The sequence below is a fragment of the Narcine bancroftii genome, chromosome 7, assembly GCF_036971445.1.
Source record: "Narcine bancroftii isolate sNarBan1 chromosome 7, sNarBan1.hap1, whole genome shotgun sequence".
Lineage (NCBI taxonomy): Eukaryota > Metazoa > Chordata > Chondrichthyes > Torpediniformes > Narcinidae > Narcine > Narcine bancroftii.
This window is the reverse complement of record NC_091475.1, coordinates 50,397,735-50,416,707: the sequence shown is the minus strand read 5'-3', so window position 1 is coordinate 50,416,707 and position 18,973 is coordinate 50,397,735. Positions and strand designations below refer to the sequence as shown.

Below are 18,973 nucleotides of genomic sequence, written 5' to 3'. Positions count from 1 at the left end.
GAGGGGACCAGAGGGGTGGGGATTTGCTATGGCATGGACTTGTAGGGCCGAACTGGCCTGTCCTGTGCTGTAAGTGGTTATATGGTTATATTGAGTAAATGATGCAATATTGATGAGCTTTATCATACCAGCTTTTCATCCCACTTATAAAGTATATGTTCCGGTACCTTCTCCCCTATTTTATCTAGCTCTATCTTAGTCCAATCTGGTTTTCCCTTGTCTGATAAAAATCTGATAAATACCTCAATTGTGCTGCTCTATAATAATTTTTAAAATTTGATAACTGCAAACCACCTTGGTAGTACCTCTCTGTTAATGTATCTAACGCTATCCCCGGTTTCCCCCCTTTCCATAAAAATTTCTTCTTTAGTTCATTAAAGAATTTCTCTGTTAAGGGAATTGGTAACGATTGAAATAGGTATTGTATCCTTGGGAAGACATTCATTTTAATGCAATTTACCCTCCCTATCAACATTAGTGGTAATTTTTTCCAAAGTTCTAAGTCTTCCTGCAATTTCTTTATTAGTGGCTGATAATTTAATTTGTGCAGGTGGCTTAAATTATTATCTAACCTAATACCAAGGTATTGGATTGCTTGTGTTTGCCATTTAAATGGTGATTCTTTTTTAAATTCTGGATAATCCGCATTACTCATTGCCATCACTTCACTTTTATTTGTGTTGATCTTGTACCCCGATATTTCTCCATATTCCTTCAATTTCTTATGTAGTTTTTTTATTGTTATTTCTGGTTCTGTTAAGTATACTATGATGTTATCTGCAAATAAACTGATTTTATACTCCTTCTCCTTTATTTTTATCCCTTTTATTTTATTTTCTGTTCTTATCAGTTCTGCCACTGGATCTATTGCTAAAGCGAACAGTGAGGGAGATAATGGACATCCCTGTCTTGTTGAGCTACTTAACTTAAATTGGTTTGATACATATCCATTTACTGTTACCTTCGCCAATGGTCCATTATATAATGCTTTAATCAAATTAATATATTTTTCTGGTAGATTGAACCTCTGTAATACTTTGAATAAATAATTCCATTCTACCCTGTCAAAGGCTTTTTCTGCATCTAAAGCAACAGCCACTGTTGGCTTCTTATTTCCTTGAACTGCATGAATTAGATTAATAAATTTACAGACATTATCTGCTGTTCGTCTTTTCTTAATAAATCCAGTTTGATCTTGTTTTACTATTTTTGGTACACAGTCGGCCAATCTGTTTGCTAATAATTTTGTTATTATCTTATAATCTGAATTAAGTAGAGATATTGGTCTATATGATGCTGGTGTTAGTGGATCCTTCCCCGTCTTTGGTATTACTGAAATTATTGCTGTCTTATATGAATCTGGCAAGTTTTGTGTTTCTTCTATCTGGTTCATTACTTCCAGGAGAGGAGGAATTAATAACTCTTTAAATGTTTTATAGAATTCTATTGGGAATCCATCCTCTCCAGGCGTTTTGTTGTTCAGCAGCTTTTTTAATATATCCTGTACTTTCTCTATTTCAAATGGTTTTATCAGTTTGTTTTGTTCCTCTACTTACAATTTCAGCAGTTCAATTTTAGCTAAAAACTCTTCTATTTTATCATTTTTCCCCTCGTTCTCAGTTTCGTATAATTGTTCATAAAATTCCTTAAAGTTTTCATTAATCTCTATTGGATTATAAGTAATTGGTCTGTCCTTTTTCCTTCATGCCAATACAGTTCTTTTAGCTTGTTCTGTTTTAAGTTGCCAGGCTAATATTTTGTTTGTTTTTTCTCCCAGTTCATAATACTTTTGCTTTATATTCATTATGTTCTTCTCCACCTTATATGTTTGTAATGTTTCATTTTTTTATTTTTTTGTCCGCCAATTCTCTTCTTTTTGTTATTTCATCCCTTGTTGCTAGTTCCTTTTCTGTACTTACTATCTCCCTGTCCAACTGTTCTGGAAACTTTGTTCTCAAATCATATTCTCTCCAGCAGGGAGATCACAAAAATAATCTCCTGCAGAAATTAAGACTAGTGGATTAAAGAAGCAGATAAATCACAAATTAAACAAAATTACAGCCAATGTGACACCATTAATACATTTAAATTTGCAAACATGGTGTGGCAAAAGGAAAGATTGAGAATAGGTGTGGTGCAAAGGGTTGGAAGGCACAGTTTAACTTCATTTTTCTAGTGCCATTATTCAATGGCAATTCATTGAATCAAATTTGTCTTTTTATTCCTATCACTCAAGGCTTCCAAGTCTGTTGTCTCTTTGGTTAGCAGCTGAGCTCTGCTTGCTGTCGCTCCTTACTCTTATGCTGCTCCATCACATATGGCAGATTCTTTCCAATGTGTTTGATTTACCGTCAGCATCTCCTTAACACTTGGCTCTCTCTTAAAGTGTCTCTTCAAAACTTTGACCCAAGTTCTTGGCCATCTCTCCTGGCACTGTAGCTGCACTTTTCATCCTTTTTTCTTCATGAAGTATCCTAGGAGGACTATCACATTGAAAGTTATACAAATGCAAATTGCTGTCATTGGGTAAGGCTGTACTCATAGCATTGATGGGAAAGGTTAACTCTAACTGGTCAACTGGAATTACTTTTACACCTTCCCACACCTCACAGAGTTGGATTATGAGTAATATCCTACTGAATGAGGATGTTGTACTTAAAAAATCCTCTGAGTCAGTTGATAACAAATTATATATTTTCATGAACCAATATTATGACATGTTTAGCACAATATGAACAAACTAGTTTAGAAATTCAGATAATTTCTGAAATTGCACAAACAGCATGTTTCTAAACTTCAACTAATTTGTAATTAAGTCTGCAAGGTTTAAAATTATTCACAAACACCATCGTCATTCTGATTTAAAATCGCTTTGATATGGTCATCCATATGATGTCTTTGTGAGTGTGAACAAAGCTGACTACCTCCTTCAATCGTCAGAATTCATGGTCCAGTGCCTTAATGTGTTTTTTTTTTGCAGATGCTGAAACTGACTGCGTCTTTGAAGTTGTTCACACTAAATCTGAGTCAGAAGGAAGACCAGAGACCACTTTTCAATTGTGTAGCAGGTAACTTCTTTTTAAACCTGAACATCAGATTTTTGTGCCAAGATTATGGACTTTATTTTTAATTATCTTCCTAAAATTTATACTGTTGTGGAAAATTTCAGTACTCCTGAGAACAAACGGAATTTTATCAAGGCGGTTCAGTCTCTACTGCGTGATAAACAGCGAAGGCAGCTTCTCAAAACTGAGAGCTTGCCTCAGTCCCAACAATACATGCCTTTTGGAGGAAAGCGGCTGTGTGCACTGAAGGGGGCAAGACCAGTTGTGAATCGAGCTGGTAAGAATTCTGGCTTTCCAGCAATGTAAAAAAAAAATTAATGCCACAATGTAGGACATCTGTTATTTTTTTGTGTAGATGTATAATTCCATATTTCTGAAATCACTTCCAATGCACTTTTATTCCTTATTCGGTACCTACTACAGTACATTTCCAATTATCCGAAACGCTTAGGATCAGACGTGTATCAGTTAACTGCATTTTCAGATATCTGAGAAATGCCTTTAAGCAGTCCAGTTTAAGTGGCAGAATTCTTGTATCAGCTGTCACCAATCCCAGCACCTCCCCACCGCCATCGCCAATCCTGCCCAGGTGCCCGAGGTCTCCACTTGGATCGACAACACTTCCCCACTGCCATCACAGAACCTGCCTGGGAGCCCAAGGTCCCCACTCCGATCTCCGACACCACTACTGTCGTGGAACCTGTCCCTCCTTGGATCCCCAACACCTCCCACTGCCGTCGCTGATCCTGCCCAGGCGCCCGAGGTCCCCAATCAGATCACCGACACCTCCCCACCTCTGTTGCGGAACCTGCCTGGGAACCCAAGGTCCCAACTCTGATCTTAGCCCAGTAGCTTCAGCATAAAACAACAACAAAGAACAAGGGAAGGTTTTTCAAGCATAAAATAAAGTTTAATTCTTACCTTGAGTATACGAGAGCTCCGCTAGATTCAAAATGGCACTAACAGAGACAGAGTCCCACTTGAGCACGGTGGGTTAAAAAGAATTCAACTTGTGACGTCATGTCGCCACTGAAAATTTTCATGGATAACTGACAATTTTGGTAAAGTGGCTTTCGGATAATCAGAAACATTCTGTATCACGAAAAGATACTTTTCTCCCAGCTGGTCTTCCTCAGAAATCTCATATTATAACATCTATATTCAAAGAGTTATCCAGCTCATTTTGACAGCAGGAGCAAGTGCCTAAACTCAGTTGGTGATTTGAAATAGTGCAGAAGAACAAGATGGAAATGTGGTTGGTGAAACTAAATCCAAAGGTAAAATGCCACAAACGCTGGAAATCTGAAGCAAAGTGCTGGCATGATCAGCAGGCCACACAGCATCTGTGCCTGCAGTTACTCAATCCAAGTGCACTCCACACCCGATTCGCTTTGAACTACTTTTTTTCTTAAAATATGAACATTTTAATGAATAATTAACAACTAAAATGCTGATGTTAACTACCATAATGTAACTCAAGCACTAACCTTTCTCCATAGGTTGGTGACCATATACAGTTGAATGGGTCACCACTATATTGGCAGTTCTTCATAGTATAAAACTGAGGCGCATCCTGCCTCTCACTTAAGCACATCCTCACTCTGCCACTGAGCTCGGTAGTGAGTCCAGTCGCAGAGCAGACCTCAGATAAACTTCTGATTTTTACTAAATACTCACAGTGGTTGAAGAAGCACTGAGATTTGAACCGTTGAAACATGGTAGATCCCGTCAGAATTTGATTCACACCAAATATCTGATTCTTGTGAAAAACACTATTTTACATGAGTTAACATAGATCTTGAATCACAGGTATAATAAAATGTGAATGCACTGTTATGGTCATTAGGAAACCTTTGCCTTGTACAATTCTAAGAACAACTGTCATTTTGATCTGTTCCTGATAATAAGATGCAGCGTCTAATTCTAAGTATTCGTACCATTCTAAGTTTCAGTACCCTGCAGAAGCCTTGGAAAAAAAAGATTATCCAGGAACAGATTCACAATTGATGCAGACGACCTGTTTGGGTGCAGTCAAAATAATGCAACTTTGCAGTCTTCGGTGACCTGCCATGACACTGATCGTTGGGTGGAGGAGCAGTTTGATCTTGCTAAATATGAAGAACAGGAGGATGTCAAAGAGACTGATATTCTCAGTGATGATGATGAGTATTGCCAGTCAGTGAAAAGTTCATCGTTGTCAAAAGATTTACAAGAGCAGCTAAAAGCAATCAGCTTCACAAAAGTTAGACTTAATGAGAATGACAAACTATCCATGCTAAAAACACCAGAAAACACACCATCGAACATGGGATTTGCAACAAAGCAAAAGCCATCAGCAGGAGCTAATGGTATGGTGGAAACCAATGCAGCAGAAGTAATCTGGGTGAAACGCGATGACTTCATTTCAATTAAAAAAGAAAATGATGAAAGCTAAGATGCAGATATGTTTCTACAGATACATTCAGTGCTTATAGCTCATGGCATGTTACATACTACTGGGATGATTCCACTGCATTCTTCTATGGATATACACATGAAGGTCATTGGAATGATTCAGAAGCCATATTTCCATTAACCTCAATTAAAAATTGATGTGATTGAACAGACAAAAGGATAAACAATTTTGTGGCTTCATTTTATACTCCTACAATTTACTGTCCAAAGGGCTTTAATGAATTATATTTATTATTGTGGCGGTGTAAAATATAATTTCATTTTTAGTTTATTTTGTGGATGATTCACTCAATAAAGCTATTATATCTGTTACAAAGGTACTTTTACAGAAGACTGTGGACTTCATCTATAACTGTTTGGGAAATATTATCTGTGTGGAATACAGCAAAAAAATGGTTACAGATCAGTAATCATGCAACCATCACACAATGTAAATCAGGTGTTTATATGTACAAAAGAAAGCAGCAAACCTCTAATAAAAAAAACTTTTTCAAAGTACTATAGAGAATCATTCTACTAACAATATGCCTAATGGTACTTATTATTGCCATATTCATATTTGTACATATTACCAGGCTTTAATGCGCACATCAAAAGTTGCCTAATATATTTCTTTTGTAAGCTGGAAGAAATTCTATTTTTATGTTTTTAGGTTCATTGACTTAAAGGATTGTAAATGTTCTTCAAACATAATAAAACATGTGAAATTAGGAATTCTGTATGTCATTTTGAATGTCACTTGACTTAATTTGCTGATAAATATGCTGGGAGTGTATTATGAAGAATTTTCTTTTTTATGTTGGTAAAGCATTCGATTGGAAATACATTAATTGTGGTTTTTTTTTAAAGACCTGACCATCATGCTACCAGTTCCCTTCATGGAGAATCCCAAGACATATTGTAAGTGTATCATGAGAAAGGGAAAAAAATGGTTTCTTCAGAATTGAAACAGATAATCTGTGTGTGGAGTCAGATGATGAAGGCAAGGTCCAAAGTGAACACTCCTCATCTATATTCACTAAGGAGAAAAATATGAAAGATGATGAGTTCAGAGAGGGGCTCGGCATTAATCTGGAACAGATCAATGTAAAAGAGGAGATGCTATGAAATGCATAAAAGTTGATAAATCCCTGAATGAGAATCCTAGGCTGCTCAAGGGAAGAAAGGAAGAGCTATCTGGGGTCCTGAAGGAAACATTTGCAACTTTGTTAGTCATAGTTGAAATGCCAGAAGAAAGGAGAATATTTCAGGAGGGCATTAGGGATAAGCCAAGTGCCAACAGGCTAATAAATCACAAAGCAGAGGAACTCAGCAGATCAAACAATGTATTTTATATTGCAAAGAAAGGATACATAACCGCTTCAGGTTTGAGCCCTTCAAGGTATGAACAAGTTATAGGTAGGTGCCTGAATAAAATGCTTCATACCTTGATGAAGAACTACATGCTAATGAGCTATATGGTAGGGCAATTATTGGAGAAAATCCTAAGGAATATGATTCATTTAAGTGTAGAAAGGCAGGGGTTGATCAAGGATGGACAGTATGGCTTTGTGCAGGGGAACTCCTGTTTCACTAATATATATTTTTTGAGGGGGGGGGGGGTCACTGAAAAGATAGATTTGAGGAAAAGAGATAGATATTGGGCTTCAGTCAGGTATTTGACAGGCCATGCATGGTGGAATGGTCCAGGAAATTAAGACATATGAGGGTCCACAGCAAGCTGGCGAATTTGATCCAAAATTGACTTGGAGGTGAAAAGCAGAGGATAGTAGTGATTGGAAATCTGTGACCTATAGTGTACCACAGTGATTTCCATTATTGTTTTTGATACATGTGAACAATGTGGATAAGAATCTACGAGTTATGATTCATAAATTTGCATATGACATAGACTTGATAGGAAGGTTATTTAATGCTGGAGCAGAATATTGATGAAATGGAAAGTTGGCAGATTATTGGTAGATAGAATTTAATCTCGAGAAGTGCAAGGTGATGCATTTGATAAGTCATATATGGGTGGAAATTTACAGTCAATGGTAGAGTGTTTAGGAAGAGGAGCCTTGGGGTTTAAGTCCATAGTTCCCAGAAAGTACTGAAGCAACAGACAGGGTGGTCATAGAACACTACAGCACAGTACAGGTTCTTCAGCCCTCGATGTTGTGCCAACCCACATATTCCTTAAAAAAATATTAAACCCTCCCTATAGAACATACAATAATCAAGAAGGCCTTCAAGATGCATCCCTTCATAGATCAGGGCATAGAATATGAACATTGGAGCTTTATATTGCAACTTCACAAACACAAATTAGGCTGTTCTTGGAGTAAAATATGCAGTTCAGATCATCACACCATGTGAAAGATGTGGTTATGTTGCGGAGAATGCAGAGTGAGTTCATAGGGATTTTGCCTGGACTGGAGTTTAATTATGGGGATAAATTGGATGGGCTGGGTTTATTTTGTCTGTAATGAAAGAGGCTGATGAATTGGAATAAGATATTCAGCTTTCAGATTTTGAATTTCAGATTTAGATATATTGTCAGAGTATGTACCCTATACTTTGGCATATAAGACGAACTTCGGATAAGATGGGACCCCATTTTCAGCCTGAATTTCATGGTTTTATCATATATCGGGCATATGAGATGACTTGCCAATTTTCTGCAAGAAACATGCCAGAGACTGGTGTCTGGGCCTCCCAAAAACAACCCAAACTTTATTACAACACCCCAATCGCCAAGGAGCAAATCTGTAAATTAAGCAAGCAAGTGATTACAGTAACAGTTAAAAAAAAACCTTTGCTTCTGGCTGGAATATGCCAAATGGTGCTGGATCCAAGTTTTCAGCAGCCAGAGTCGGCGATAACGACTCCATCCTCAACATAGGGTGCAGTGCCATCTGCATTGAAGAAGTCACCTGTGCTTGGTGCAGGAGCAACGGCTACGTGTCAGCTTGGGTGGGGGGACACTGGTTCTGGGCAGGAACGAGAACCTCAGGCTCTCAAGCAGGAGCAGGGACCTCTTGGTGGGGAGGTGTCAGGGAGCGGTGCCAGTGGTGGGGAGATGCCGAATATACATCGAGCGATTTTTTTTTTAATATATATATATATATATATATATATATATATATATAGTTAGGTCTTGTTTTTGTATCTGGTGTATAAGACAACCCCTGTATTTTGAGTGCTTTTTGGGTGTTTCAAGGGTCGTTTTATACGCTGAAATATACGGATCATAAAATCACATACAGCCCTGAGATTCCTTTTTCCTGCAAGCGAGGCAGAATTAGTACTTATTGGCAATGCAAAAAAAATCTCAACGTAAAGCATATAAACAAATAAAGAAATGTAAACAAACTGTGCAATACACAGAGAGCGAGAAAGAAAATCAATAAAATGCAAAAGTAAGAATTCTTAAATAAGTCCATGATTGAGTTTGTTGTTGAGCAGTCTGATGGTGGAGGGGTAGCAGCTGTTCCTGAGTGTGGTGGTGCAAGTCTTGTGGCACCTAGACCTCTTTCCTGATGGCAGCGAGTGTTGGGTGGTGTGGATCTTTGATGATTGCTGCCAATGGCAGAGTTCCATGTAGATGTTCTCGGTGGTTGGAGGGTTTTACCTGTTATGTCTGGGGTGTGACTACTATCTTTTGCAGGGCTTTATCCTCAGGGGTATTGGTGTTTCCATACCAGACCATGATGCAGCATGTCAGCATGCTTTCCATCACACATCTTTAGAAATTTGCCAGAGTTTCTGTTGTTATATGAAACCACCGCCAACTCCCGAGGAAGTAGAGGCACTGACGTGCTTTCTTCATGATGCCATTTGTGTGTTGGGCCAAGAAAGATCCTCCGAGATGGTGACTTCCAATAAGTTAAATTTGCTCACCCTCTCCGCCTTTGATCCCTCAATGATCACTTTGATACAAACCCAGTCTAAACTCAGGTTTGGTGCACTTTGGATGTTGAGGGAAATGTGGAAGAAAAACACAGGAGCACTGGTCACAATCTTGTGTTGTTCTTTGGATACAGGGTTGGTGCTAGAAGGTTGGAGAGTTGCAAATGCAAGGATAATTTTAGACAAGTCCATTTATCTTGAGTGGGACAGCTTTTGAAGTCCAGGATTAATTGTTTCCTGGAAGGAAATGCCAGCATGGATATGGTGGAGGAAGATTTAAAGATTTGACAGCATATGTAATGAGGTGATCAATAGAGTTGGTGAGGACAATATAGTTCATGCGGTGATAAAGATTTATCAGCAGAGTTAAAGCATTTGGCATAAAAGGGATAATGATATAGGAGTCATTGTTAGACCATTTTTTAAAATCTACACTAATGACTTAGATTTGGGGTTTCAAGCTGTAATTTTTAAATTTGTGGGAACACAAAACTTGGCAGATGGTGAATGGGTATAATGATAGATTGCATTATAATATAAACAGGCTGGTAGAATGGACATATGCTCGGCAGATGTACTTGTATGGGGAATTGTGAAGTGATGCATTTGACAGGAAGACTGAGGAGAGGCAAAATAGAATAAGGAATGCTGTTCTAAAATAAGTGCAGGAGAAGACGGACATGAAAAATTAGTGCCCAAATCATTGAAAGTGGCAGAGAAGGTTGAGAGACTGATGAGCAATTTTGGGGCTTCAGGGACATAAAGTTTATAAGCAGGAAAGTTGTGTGGAACTATGTAAAACAACTATCCAACTTCATTTTGCTTAATTATGATGTAGGGAACATGTGAAAACATTAGAGATCGTCCAGAAAAGAGTTATGAGAATAGTTCCTGAAATGGGGACTGCAGATATAAGAAAAGATAGAGGTTGGAGGTTAAAGACTGTGGCAAGATTTTATGGAAGTATATGAAATGATGAAGGGCCTGGATAGTTTGAATTGTGGGGGGTCTTTCCCTCTGACAGAGGAATGAATGATTAAATGTATGAGATTAAAGGGGAAGAGAAGTAAGAACAATGAGAGATGCTCTGACCAGCAGCAATTAGAAATTTACCAAGACAATGGTATCTTCCAAACAATAATGTTTATGATTATTAATAATATCATGCTTACTTAACCTCACTATGCACTATGTATGTATGTGGCAGGCCCCAAAACCATTGTAGTTTAGGCACAATTAAAAAAAGAATAATTTTAAAAAGTTCAGTCAGTTTCATGTTGAATCTCAGATTCTTTAAATTGTTGCTCAAAAGTAATTATGGAGTAGGTGTGAGGCCTCAGACTTCTCAAAATTCACAAAATTCTTGTAGAATTTTCAGCGAATTCTTTCTCAATACAAATGACTTACCAGTCTTGCATGAAGATTTCAGAACATGAGTTTTCTTCCATGATGATTTCACAAACTCAGGTATGAATGAGTCTGATGAAGAAAACATTACAATGGTTATGATCCAGAAACAAGAATGATCTTGCTTTCTTTTACCCGGAATTTGGTCGGTTACAAGTGGTTGTTTAAAATGCCAAGGCAGCACTGCTCTCTCTCTCTTAACTGAGAGAAGTAGCAAAGTGGCCATCCTTTTCCAAGCCACTGCAATTCTGTGTTCCTCCCTTGACAAAGAGAACAGTACTTCTCTGACTGGAGGCTACTGCATTTCAATCCTGTGTGACATACAGGATGGTCAATCACCTTCTTCTTGTTTCAAAATGTCTCTGTTACAGTAATATGTTCTCTGAAAATGTCTCATCACATGGCACGACCTCATTGGTATTTCTTTGAAGTTACTTTAAAGTTATTTCACATCTATATGCTAAAAGCATATGACCTCATCTCTGTATATGTAGGCCCAGAACCAAGTGGCTGTTTTGTTTGAAGTTTCAATTCTATAAACATGAGTAATCAAACAGGTGGTCACAGTCCTTTTTGTGTACACAAGTGACTTTAGTTTTCAATGAACCATTCTTTTGATTCCATGGCATATTTATACAGCTTTTACTGGACAATGAATTTGCAGACAGTCTCCGATATCTACCAGCTGCTATCTCAGAGGATTCTCTGAGAGTGTCATTGTGTGTGTTTGTCTTTCCCTGTTTCCAAAGCCACAAAATCCCTTACTAAGAAATATATATCTAAAGATTAGTATTAGCACAAATCCGTAACAAAAGAGAAACTTCATAACGCAGTATTTGATTCGAATTTAGAAAACAATGTGCCACATGTAGTGGAGGCATGTTCCATTGTGTCCTTCAAGATGAAACTGAATTATATCGGGGGAAAAAAAATTGCAAAGCTACAGTGATGGGGTTGGTGGGTGAAACCAGAGTTGCTCTCATGGAAGGATGGGTCAAAATGACCTCCAGTGCTGCACAAATTCAGCAAGATTCTGGAAGAATTCCACCTGCATCGGCAGATATATCACTGGTCTATGTTACAACCACCAGATGGAAAGTTTCTCTCATTACCTTTTAACGTTTAAACCGTAATGTAAATGTATTATCCTATTCTTTTCTGTGCATATAATTATATTTTTCTTATAACAAGTATGAGTGTCTTTATTAACTTGTTGCCATTAATGTTATTGTTAGTTCAATTCATATTTACTTGCAAGCTGTTCAAAAGACATTAAACAGCCTTCCTTAAGTAAATTTGCAAAAGAAACAATACTTTTGATTTTCCATTTTGAGAAAGATTGATCAATCAATTATTGATGGTGGAAAAAAGTAATAATGAGAGTTAGCATGATAAACCAAAGTTTTAAAATTTTTAAAAATCCTAAATTGGAACCAGATTCACAATATATGTTTGAGTATTGGATATTCCTATTTGATCTTGGAAAAGGTAAATGGAAAAGAGGTACCCAATAAAGAGGCTACTGAACACTGCTGTATAGATCTCAATTCTAAATATGTCCATAATGGATGATCCAATTTATCAGAATAAAAAATCCAAAAAGTTAGATGGTGAATATTAACAGCCCAATAATAAAATCTAAAATTAGATAAGGCCATACCTCCATCTTTTTTTCAATTTTTGTAAATGAAATTTACTAATCCAAATAAAGGAAGAAACTTGTGAGTCAATATTATTAAAAAAGATTTCGGAATGAAATCTGGAATTGCTGGAAATAAATATAAAACATATTAACTGATTAATACAACTTATTAAAGATAATGATAAAGGAGACCATAGAAAAGACAATATCAAGTACTTGAATAGAGGAGAAAAATCTAGTTTCTATAAATCTTTAAATTATCTCTTACAATCTTTAATGGAACTTGAGTGTAGATTGGGACCCGCACATTAATCGGAAAAAGTTAACTTTTATGAAGGTTTAATTTATATCCAGGGAAAGAACTGAAATGAGAAAACACAGATAACAACTGGAATAGATCTTTAGGGGCCTGAAATATAAAATAATAAGTAATCTGCATACAAAGAAACGGAGTTATTCTGTCTGACAGTCCCTTGAACCTCATGAGAGTCTCTATTGCTAGAGGTTCTAAAGCTAGATCAAATAGCAAGGGGGCAAAGGGGACACCTCTATCTTGTTCACAGCATCTTGTAGGATCTTTCTATTCTGCCTTCCATGTATGTGTTTGAGAGAAACAGGTAATTAGCTTGATTTCTTCCTTGAAAAATGCCAAATATTTAACACACCAAACTGTTTTATGACATTTGATATGCGAATGCTTGTCTAGCCAAACATGCAGTAAAAAGAAAACAAGATAATGTTGAGGATATGGTTGTTTGTAAATTTGCTTTAACACAACTCCTATTATCCGAACTCCTCAGTTCGGCTCCGAAATTTGGATAAAGAAGGATATCTGAAATCCTCCTTTATCCGATTTTTTCTTTCCGGAGCCGAACTCACCGCGGACCTCGGGCCCCCGGCGCCGGCAGCAGCGCGACGGACCTCGGGGTAGGGGGGTGGAGAGCGGGACGCTCGAGCTCCCGGCACGAGCTTCCCGGCGGGCAAGTGTCGGTGATCGGCGGTGGACAACGTTTTTTCGGTAAGAATTACACTTTATTTTAGTGCTTTAAAAAGCTTTCCCTTGTTCCTTGTTGTAGTAGAAACACAGTTATAAGTAAGTGATTTGGTGGTTGCTATTGACAGTTTCTCCAAATAGGGTTGTACTGTCATTGAAGTTGAATTTGTGAAGCAATTGAATTTGAGCTGCGTTTTGGTACAGGATGCAATGATATGTTCTGGGATATTAATGTCCAACGGTGACTGTGTGCTCAAACTCATCAAACAGGGAACTTTCCTTAAGAAGATAAATGATTATTGGCACCAATGCAAATAGAAACAAGGCAAACTTTAGCATTACTGAACTTTTCTTCGTTAAAAAAAAATGAGTCGAGTTGAGATTGCTTTTTCCTCATACCTTGATGAAGGCCTCAGGCCCGAAATGTTGGTCACCTTTCACTTTCTATAGCTGCTGCATGACCTACCTAGTTTTTCCAGCACCTTTGTGTGTTGCACTGCAATCTTAACATCTGCAGACTTTCCTGTTTAATTTCATGGGAATGTGTCCTTTATTCCCCCAGCTATATCCTTTTTTTTGGCATCATCTTCTATCATTCCCAATAATTAATTACATTTTTTATTCTTCGCTAGCAAAAAATGTTCTGCTTCGTCAATTAAATAACCACTGTTATTCCGACTTATTTTATAAACAAGTGGCACAGTTGGCGTAGCAGTTAGCGCAGTGCCATTTCAGGACCAGCGAATGGGACAGCAGCTTGAATCCCACGCTCTCTTTAAGGAGTTTGCACATTCTCCCCGTGTCTGTGTGGGTTTTCCCCAGGGGCTACGGTTTCCTCCCATCATGTTAATTGGGTGTTACTGACTCATGGGCCAAAAGGGCCTGTTACCATGAGTATTGCCTAAATTTATAATTTAAATATATATTTTTTAAAATTATATAAATTGATAATTTTATATCAACACTTCATAAAAATTAGAATTTGAAAAACTAAAGTTCAAATTTTAAAAAAAAAATTGGGTATCAATGTGACTCAATAATAGTTTTGAATGCATCCTTGAATCTTTATTTCTGTCGGCTTAATGATCTCTTCCCAAGGGAAACCTTGGAAAAGAGTGCCTGATTTTGGAATCTGATGTTCGGCGTGTGAATATCATGGGAAGTGCAGACCCTTGATGAGGTGCCTGATTGGGAGTGGGGTGGAACACCACCTGTTCGACCTATTATGGTACTCCCACACCTTTCCAACTACTGGAAACTAATTTGCTCTCCCTCTTTCCCAGTTCGGATGAAGGACAATAGAACCAAAATATCAACCATTTCTCTTTCCTCAGATAATGCCTGACTTGATGAGTGTTTTTAGCATTTTTTTTAAATTGTAGCACAAATTTTAGTCTGGTTTTCAGTGGTGGACGGATGGAGAGCTGTGAAACCCCTCTTTATCTCTTCAAGTTGGTATGCAAGCAGTATCATTCTCCTTGGCATCCTGACCGATATTTATCATTTCTCCAAATTATCTGGTGGTTATTTATATTTCCATGAATTGCTATGTGCAAATTCTACAATTCCTGCATGACAACATTTCCAAAAAGATGTGGACTATCCTGTCGTAATGAAAGCTTATACCTGTATTTAATTGCAAGTTTCACTTTCTTATTGAAAGTTTCACTGGTCACTGAAACCTCATTTGTACCATGAAAGCTAAAGAATCAATGCAAACATGAAATATTGTGGATGTTGAACCTTTGAAATACAAACAAAATGTGAGATTTACTCAGATATAATTAATGGAAGGAAGAACATAGTTAACCATTTCAAATTTCCTATCCTGCCATTTAATAATAACTCAGTTTTGTGTTACTCTCACTATTTTAAAGTCCCATGCAGATGTTAATCTTCAATTTACAAGTTCCTTGAACAGCACTTTTAATTTTCTTGTATGACAATGCACAATATTAGGATCTGACCAACTAATTCTATTGATTTATTGCCCAGATATTCCAACCTTAACATCAAGTCCTGAAGGTCAATTTGCAGGTTGAGTCAGTAGTAAGGAATGGAAATGCTATATTAACATTCATTTTGAAAGGACAAGAATATAAAAGCAAAGATGTGATACAGAAGTTTTACAAGGTGTTAGTCAAAACACATTTGGATTACTGTGAGCAATTTTGGGTCCCATTTCTATGGAAGGATGTGCTGGCATTGGAAAGAACCCAGAGGAGGTTGACAAGAACTTGATCCCAGGGATGAGAGGGTTAACATATGATGAGTGTTTGTTTGATGAATCTGAGGCTGTACTCATTGGAGTTTAGAATGATCTCATTTGTCCACAAGGGCTAGATGGAGAACATGCTTCCAATAGTGGGAGAGATCAGGACCAGAGGGTAGAACCTCAGAATAAAAGGACATCCATTTCGAAGAGAAATGAGAAATTTCTTCACCCACAGGATTGTGAATCTGGAATTTGTTGCCACAGATGAAGGAGGCCAAATCAATGAGTATATTAAAGTTGAAATTGATGGGCCCTTGATTAGGTTATAGGAAAAGGGGTGATCCCAGAAGACAGGAAATTGCAATGGTCACCTCACTATTGAAAAAGGGAGGGAAGGAGCAGAAAATAAAATATAGTCCTGGTAGCTGAATATCAGTGGTTGGGAAGTTGTAGGAGTCCATTGTCAAGGATGAGGTTATAGAGCACCTGGAGGTACATGACAAGATAGACCAAAGTCAGCATGGTTTCCATAAGGGAAAAACTTGCCTGACAAACCTACTGCAATTTATTGAGAAAACCACAAGCAGGCTGCGTCAAGGAAGTGCAGTGAATGTTGTATATTTGGATTTTTGAAAGGCCTTTGACAAGGTACTGCAAATGAGGCTGCTTAACAAGATGAGAGCCCATGGAATTACAGGAAAAATACTAGAATGGGTAGAACATTGGCTGATTGGCAAAAAACAGAGAGTGGGAATAAAAGGGTCCTATTCTGTTTGACGAAGGTAAATCTTCTGATCGGTCAGGAGTACTGCATTAATCTAAAAATTGGTAACTCTGACAGTGAACCACACTGATGTATCCTTGTACTCGTTCAAGTCCTTGAGCTTGGACTTTGACCATAAATGTGCAGATTCTATGTCATGCCATTCTGAGACTTCATCGTCAGCAATTGAATCTTTTGCAAGTCAGTTACCATTGAAGCCATTATTTGTTTATGTTTGGCATCCAATGTGGCTTATTCAACACATTCAAGCTCACTTAAATTTTAAAAGCATTTGGCCACAGAAATGCCAAACAAGCACAATAGCAATGGAGCAAGGAAAATAAAATAATAATAATAATAATAATAATGCAACAGTGCATTTCCTTAATGAACTTTATGTATTAAATAGTAAACTGCACAAGGATTGAGAAGGGAAATGTATTATTGTAGGTGAACTCAATGACAGTTTGGATCTGGAACAAGAAGTGGAAAGTGAAATATGTTTTTGAATTCTGTTTTTGAAATCATCTGAAATAATACAAGACCTCAAGGAATGGTATTTATTTTGTGGGCAAGAGGGTGATTGGCAATAATTAACAATTGCCCTATCATTAATCAAAAACAAGTTTATTGTCGTGAACGTGTCATGAAATTTGTTGTTTTGCAAAACAAGGTGCAAAATTACTATAAATTATAACTTCATAAATGCAAGATTTAAAAAAAAACTGTGCAAAAATAGAAAATAAAGTAAGATAATGTCTATAAGTTCATTTCCTGTTCAGAAATCTGATAGGAGAAGAGAAGAAACTGTTTTGGTAACATTGTGTGTGTTTCTTCAAGCTCCTGTACCTTTTTCTTGATGGAAGCAGTGAGAAAAGGGCATGGCCTGGGTAGTGAGGGTCCTTGATGATAGAAGCTGTCCACCACCTTTTAAAGATATCCTTAATGAAGTGAAGACTAATGCCACGATGGCACTGCGCAAGTTTACCACCCTTTGTAGCCTGTTCCTGCCCTGTGCGATGGCACCTCTATAGCAGACAATTTCCTCTTTTACATAGATCACACATGTCAAACTCAGGCCCGCGGGGCAAATTTGGCCCGTGATATAATTATATTTGGCCCGCAAGATCATATCAAATATGTATTAGAGCTGGCCGCCGTGCCAGTATAGTGCATGCACAGCTAATACTACAAATCCCAGAATGCTTTGCAAATGCGTTGCCGCTGGCCCGTCAGCCCGCTAATCGCCCCAACCTCCTCTCTTTACTTACATTAGCATCTGCGACCTGTCGCCCAACTCACATGTAATAAACCCCTTACGAAAAATGGCCAAACAAAAGACAGAAAACAGGACCTTTCAAGACAGGTGGGAGGAAAACTCTATGTTCATCATTTTAAAAGACAAACCTGTTTGTCATTGAAGCAAGTTGTTATTTTTTTGACTTGTTGGCTTGTGAAAAAAAAACATTTAAAAGGAGCTTAAGGTAACTAAGAAAGTCATAAGAGAGGGGAAAATGAAGTACGAGAGGAAATTAGCAAATAATATAATGGAGGATAGCAAAAGCTTTTTTAAATATGTGAAGAGGAAGAAATTGGTTCGGTCCAAAATTGGTCCATTAAGAATGGAAAAGGGTGGAATTATTACCGGAAACAAGGAGATGGCTGAGGAATTTAACAAATACTTTGCAACTGTCTTCACCAAGGAGGATATAGGTTATGGTCAGTTAGGGGGTAGTGATCATGCGGTATCAAGAGACTTGGGGAACTTTCCTGGGGAAGTAGGGGATCTAATGGATATCCAGATCCAGAAGCAGGAGGTTGTGAGTAAATTGTTGGGACTGAGAGCTGATAAATCCCCAGGGCCTGATGGGCTGCATCCCAGGGTGCTTAAAGAAGTTGCTATGGAAATTGTGGAGGCACTGGTCGACATTTTCCAAAGTTTTGTAGATTCGGGGGAGGTCCCTGAGGATTGGAGAGTGGCTGATGTGGTGCCGATTTTTAAGAAGGGAGGGAGGGAGAAAACGGGAAATTATAGACCGGTCAGCCTCACGTCAGTGGTGGGGAAGATATTGGAATCTATCATAAAAGGAGTAATAGCAGAACACTTAGGCAGAAATAATAGTATAAGGGCTAGTCAGCATGGATTCCTTAAGGGTAAGTCATGCTTGACTAACCTTCTGGAATTTTTCGAGGATGTGACAAAGAGGGTGGACTTGGGAGTGCCAGTGGATGTGGTGTATTTGGACTTCCAGAAGGCCTTTGATAAGGTACCGCACGGGAGGCTAGTGGGCAAGATCAGGGAGCATGGTATTGGAGGTAAGGTGCTGACATAGATAGGAAATTGGTTAAGAAATAGGAAACAAAGGGTTGGAGTAAGCGGGTCTTTTTCAGGATGGCAGGATGTGACGAGTGGAGTGCCACAGGGATCGGTATTGGGTCCTTAGTTGTTTGTAATTTATGTAAATGATTTGGATGAGGGGATTATTAATAACATGAGCAAATTTGCAGAAGACACTAAACTGGCTGGCGGTGTGGGGTGTGA

General features: G+C 38.0%; 1 protein-coding gene across 17 annotated transcripts in view; it reads left to right on the top strand.

The window, feature by feature from the left end:
- Positions 1-18,973, top strand: part of LOC138738906 (rho guanine nucleotide exchange factor TIAM1-like) — a 273,989-nt gene that overhangs the window by 246,092 nt on the left and 8,924 nt on the right. For 8 of the 17 annotated variants that reach the window (XM_069890072.1, XM_069890074.1, XM_069890078.1 and 5 more), the window contains 3 exons: positions 2,981-3,068; positions 3,170-3,342; positions 5,012-6,262. In XM_069890072.1, the coding sequence (XP_069746173.1) occupies positions 2,981-3,068; positions 3,170-3,342; positions 5,012-5,499 (749 nt within the window). In that variant the 3' untranslated portion in view covers positions 5,500-6,262. Of the gene's footprint in view, positions 1-2,980; positions 3,069-3,169; positions 3,343-5,011; positions 6,263-6,368; positions 6,420-18,973 lie in introns of those variants that run through there. The other 9 variants (XM_069890084.1, XM_069890085.1, XM_069890086.1 and 6 more) reach the window with 6 other exon arrangements.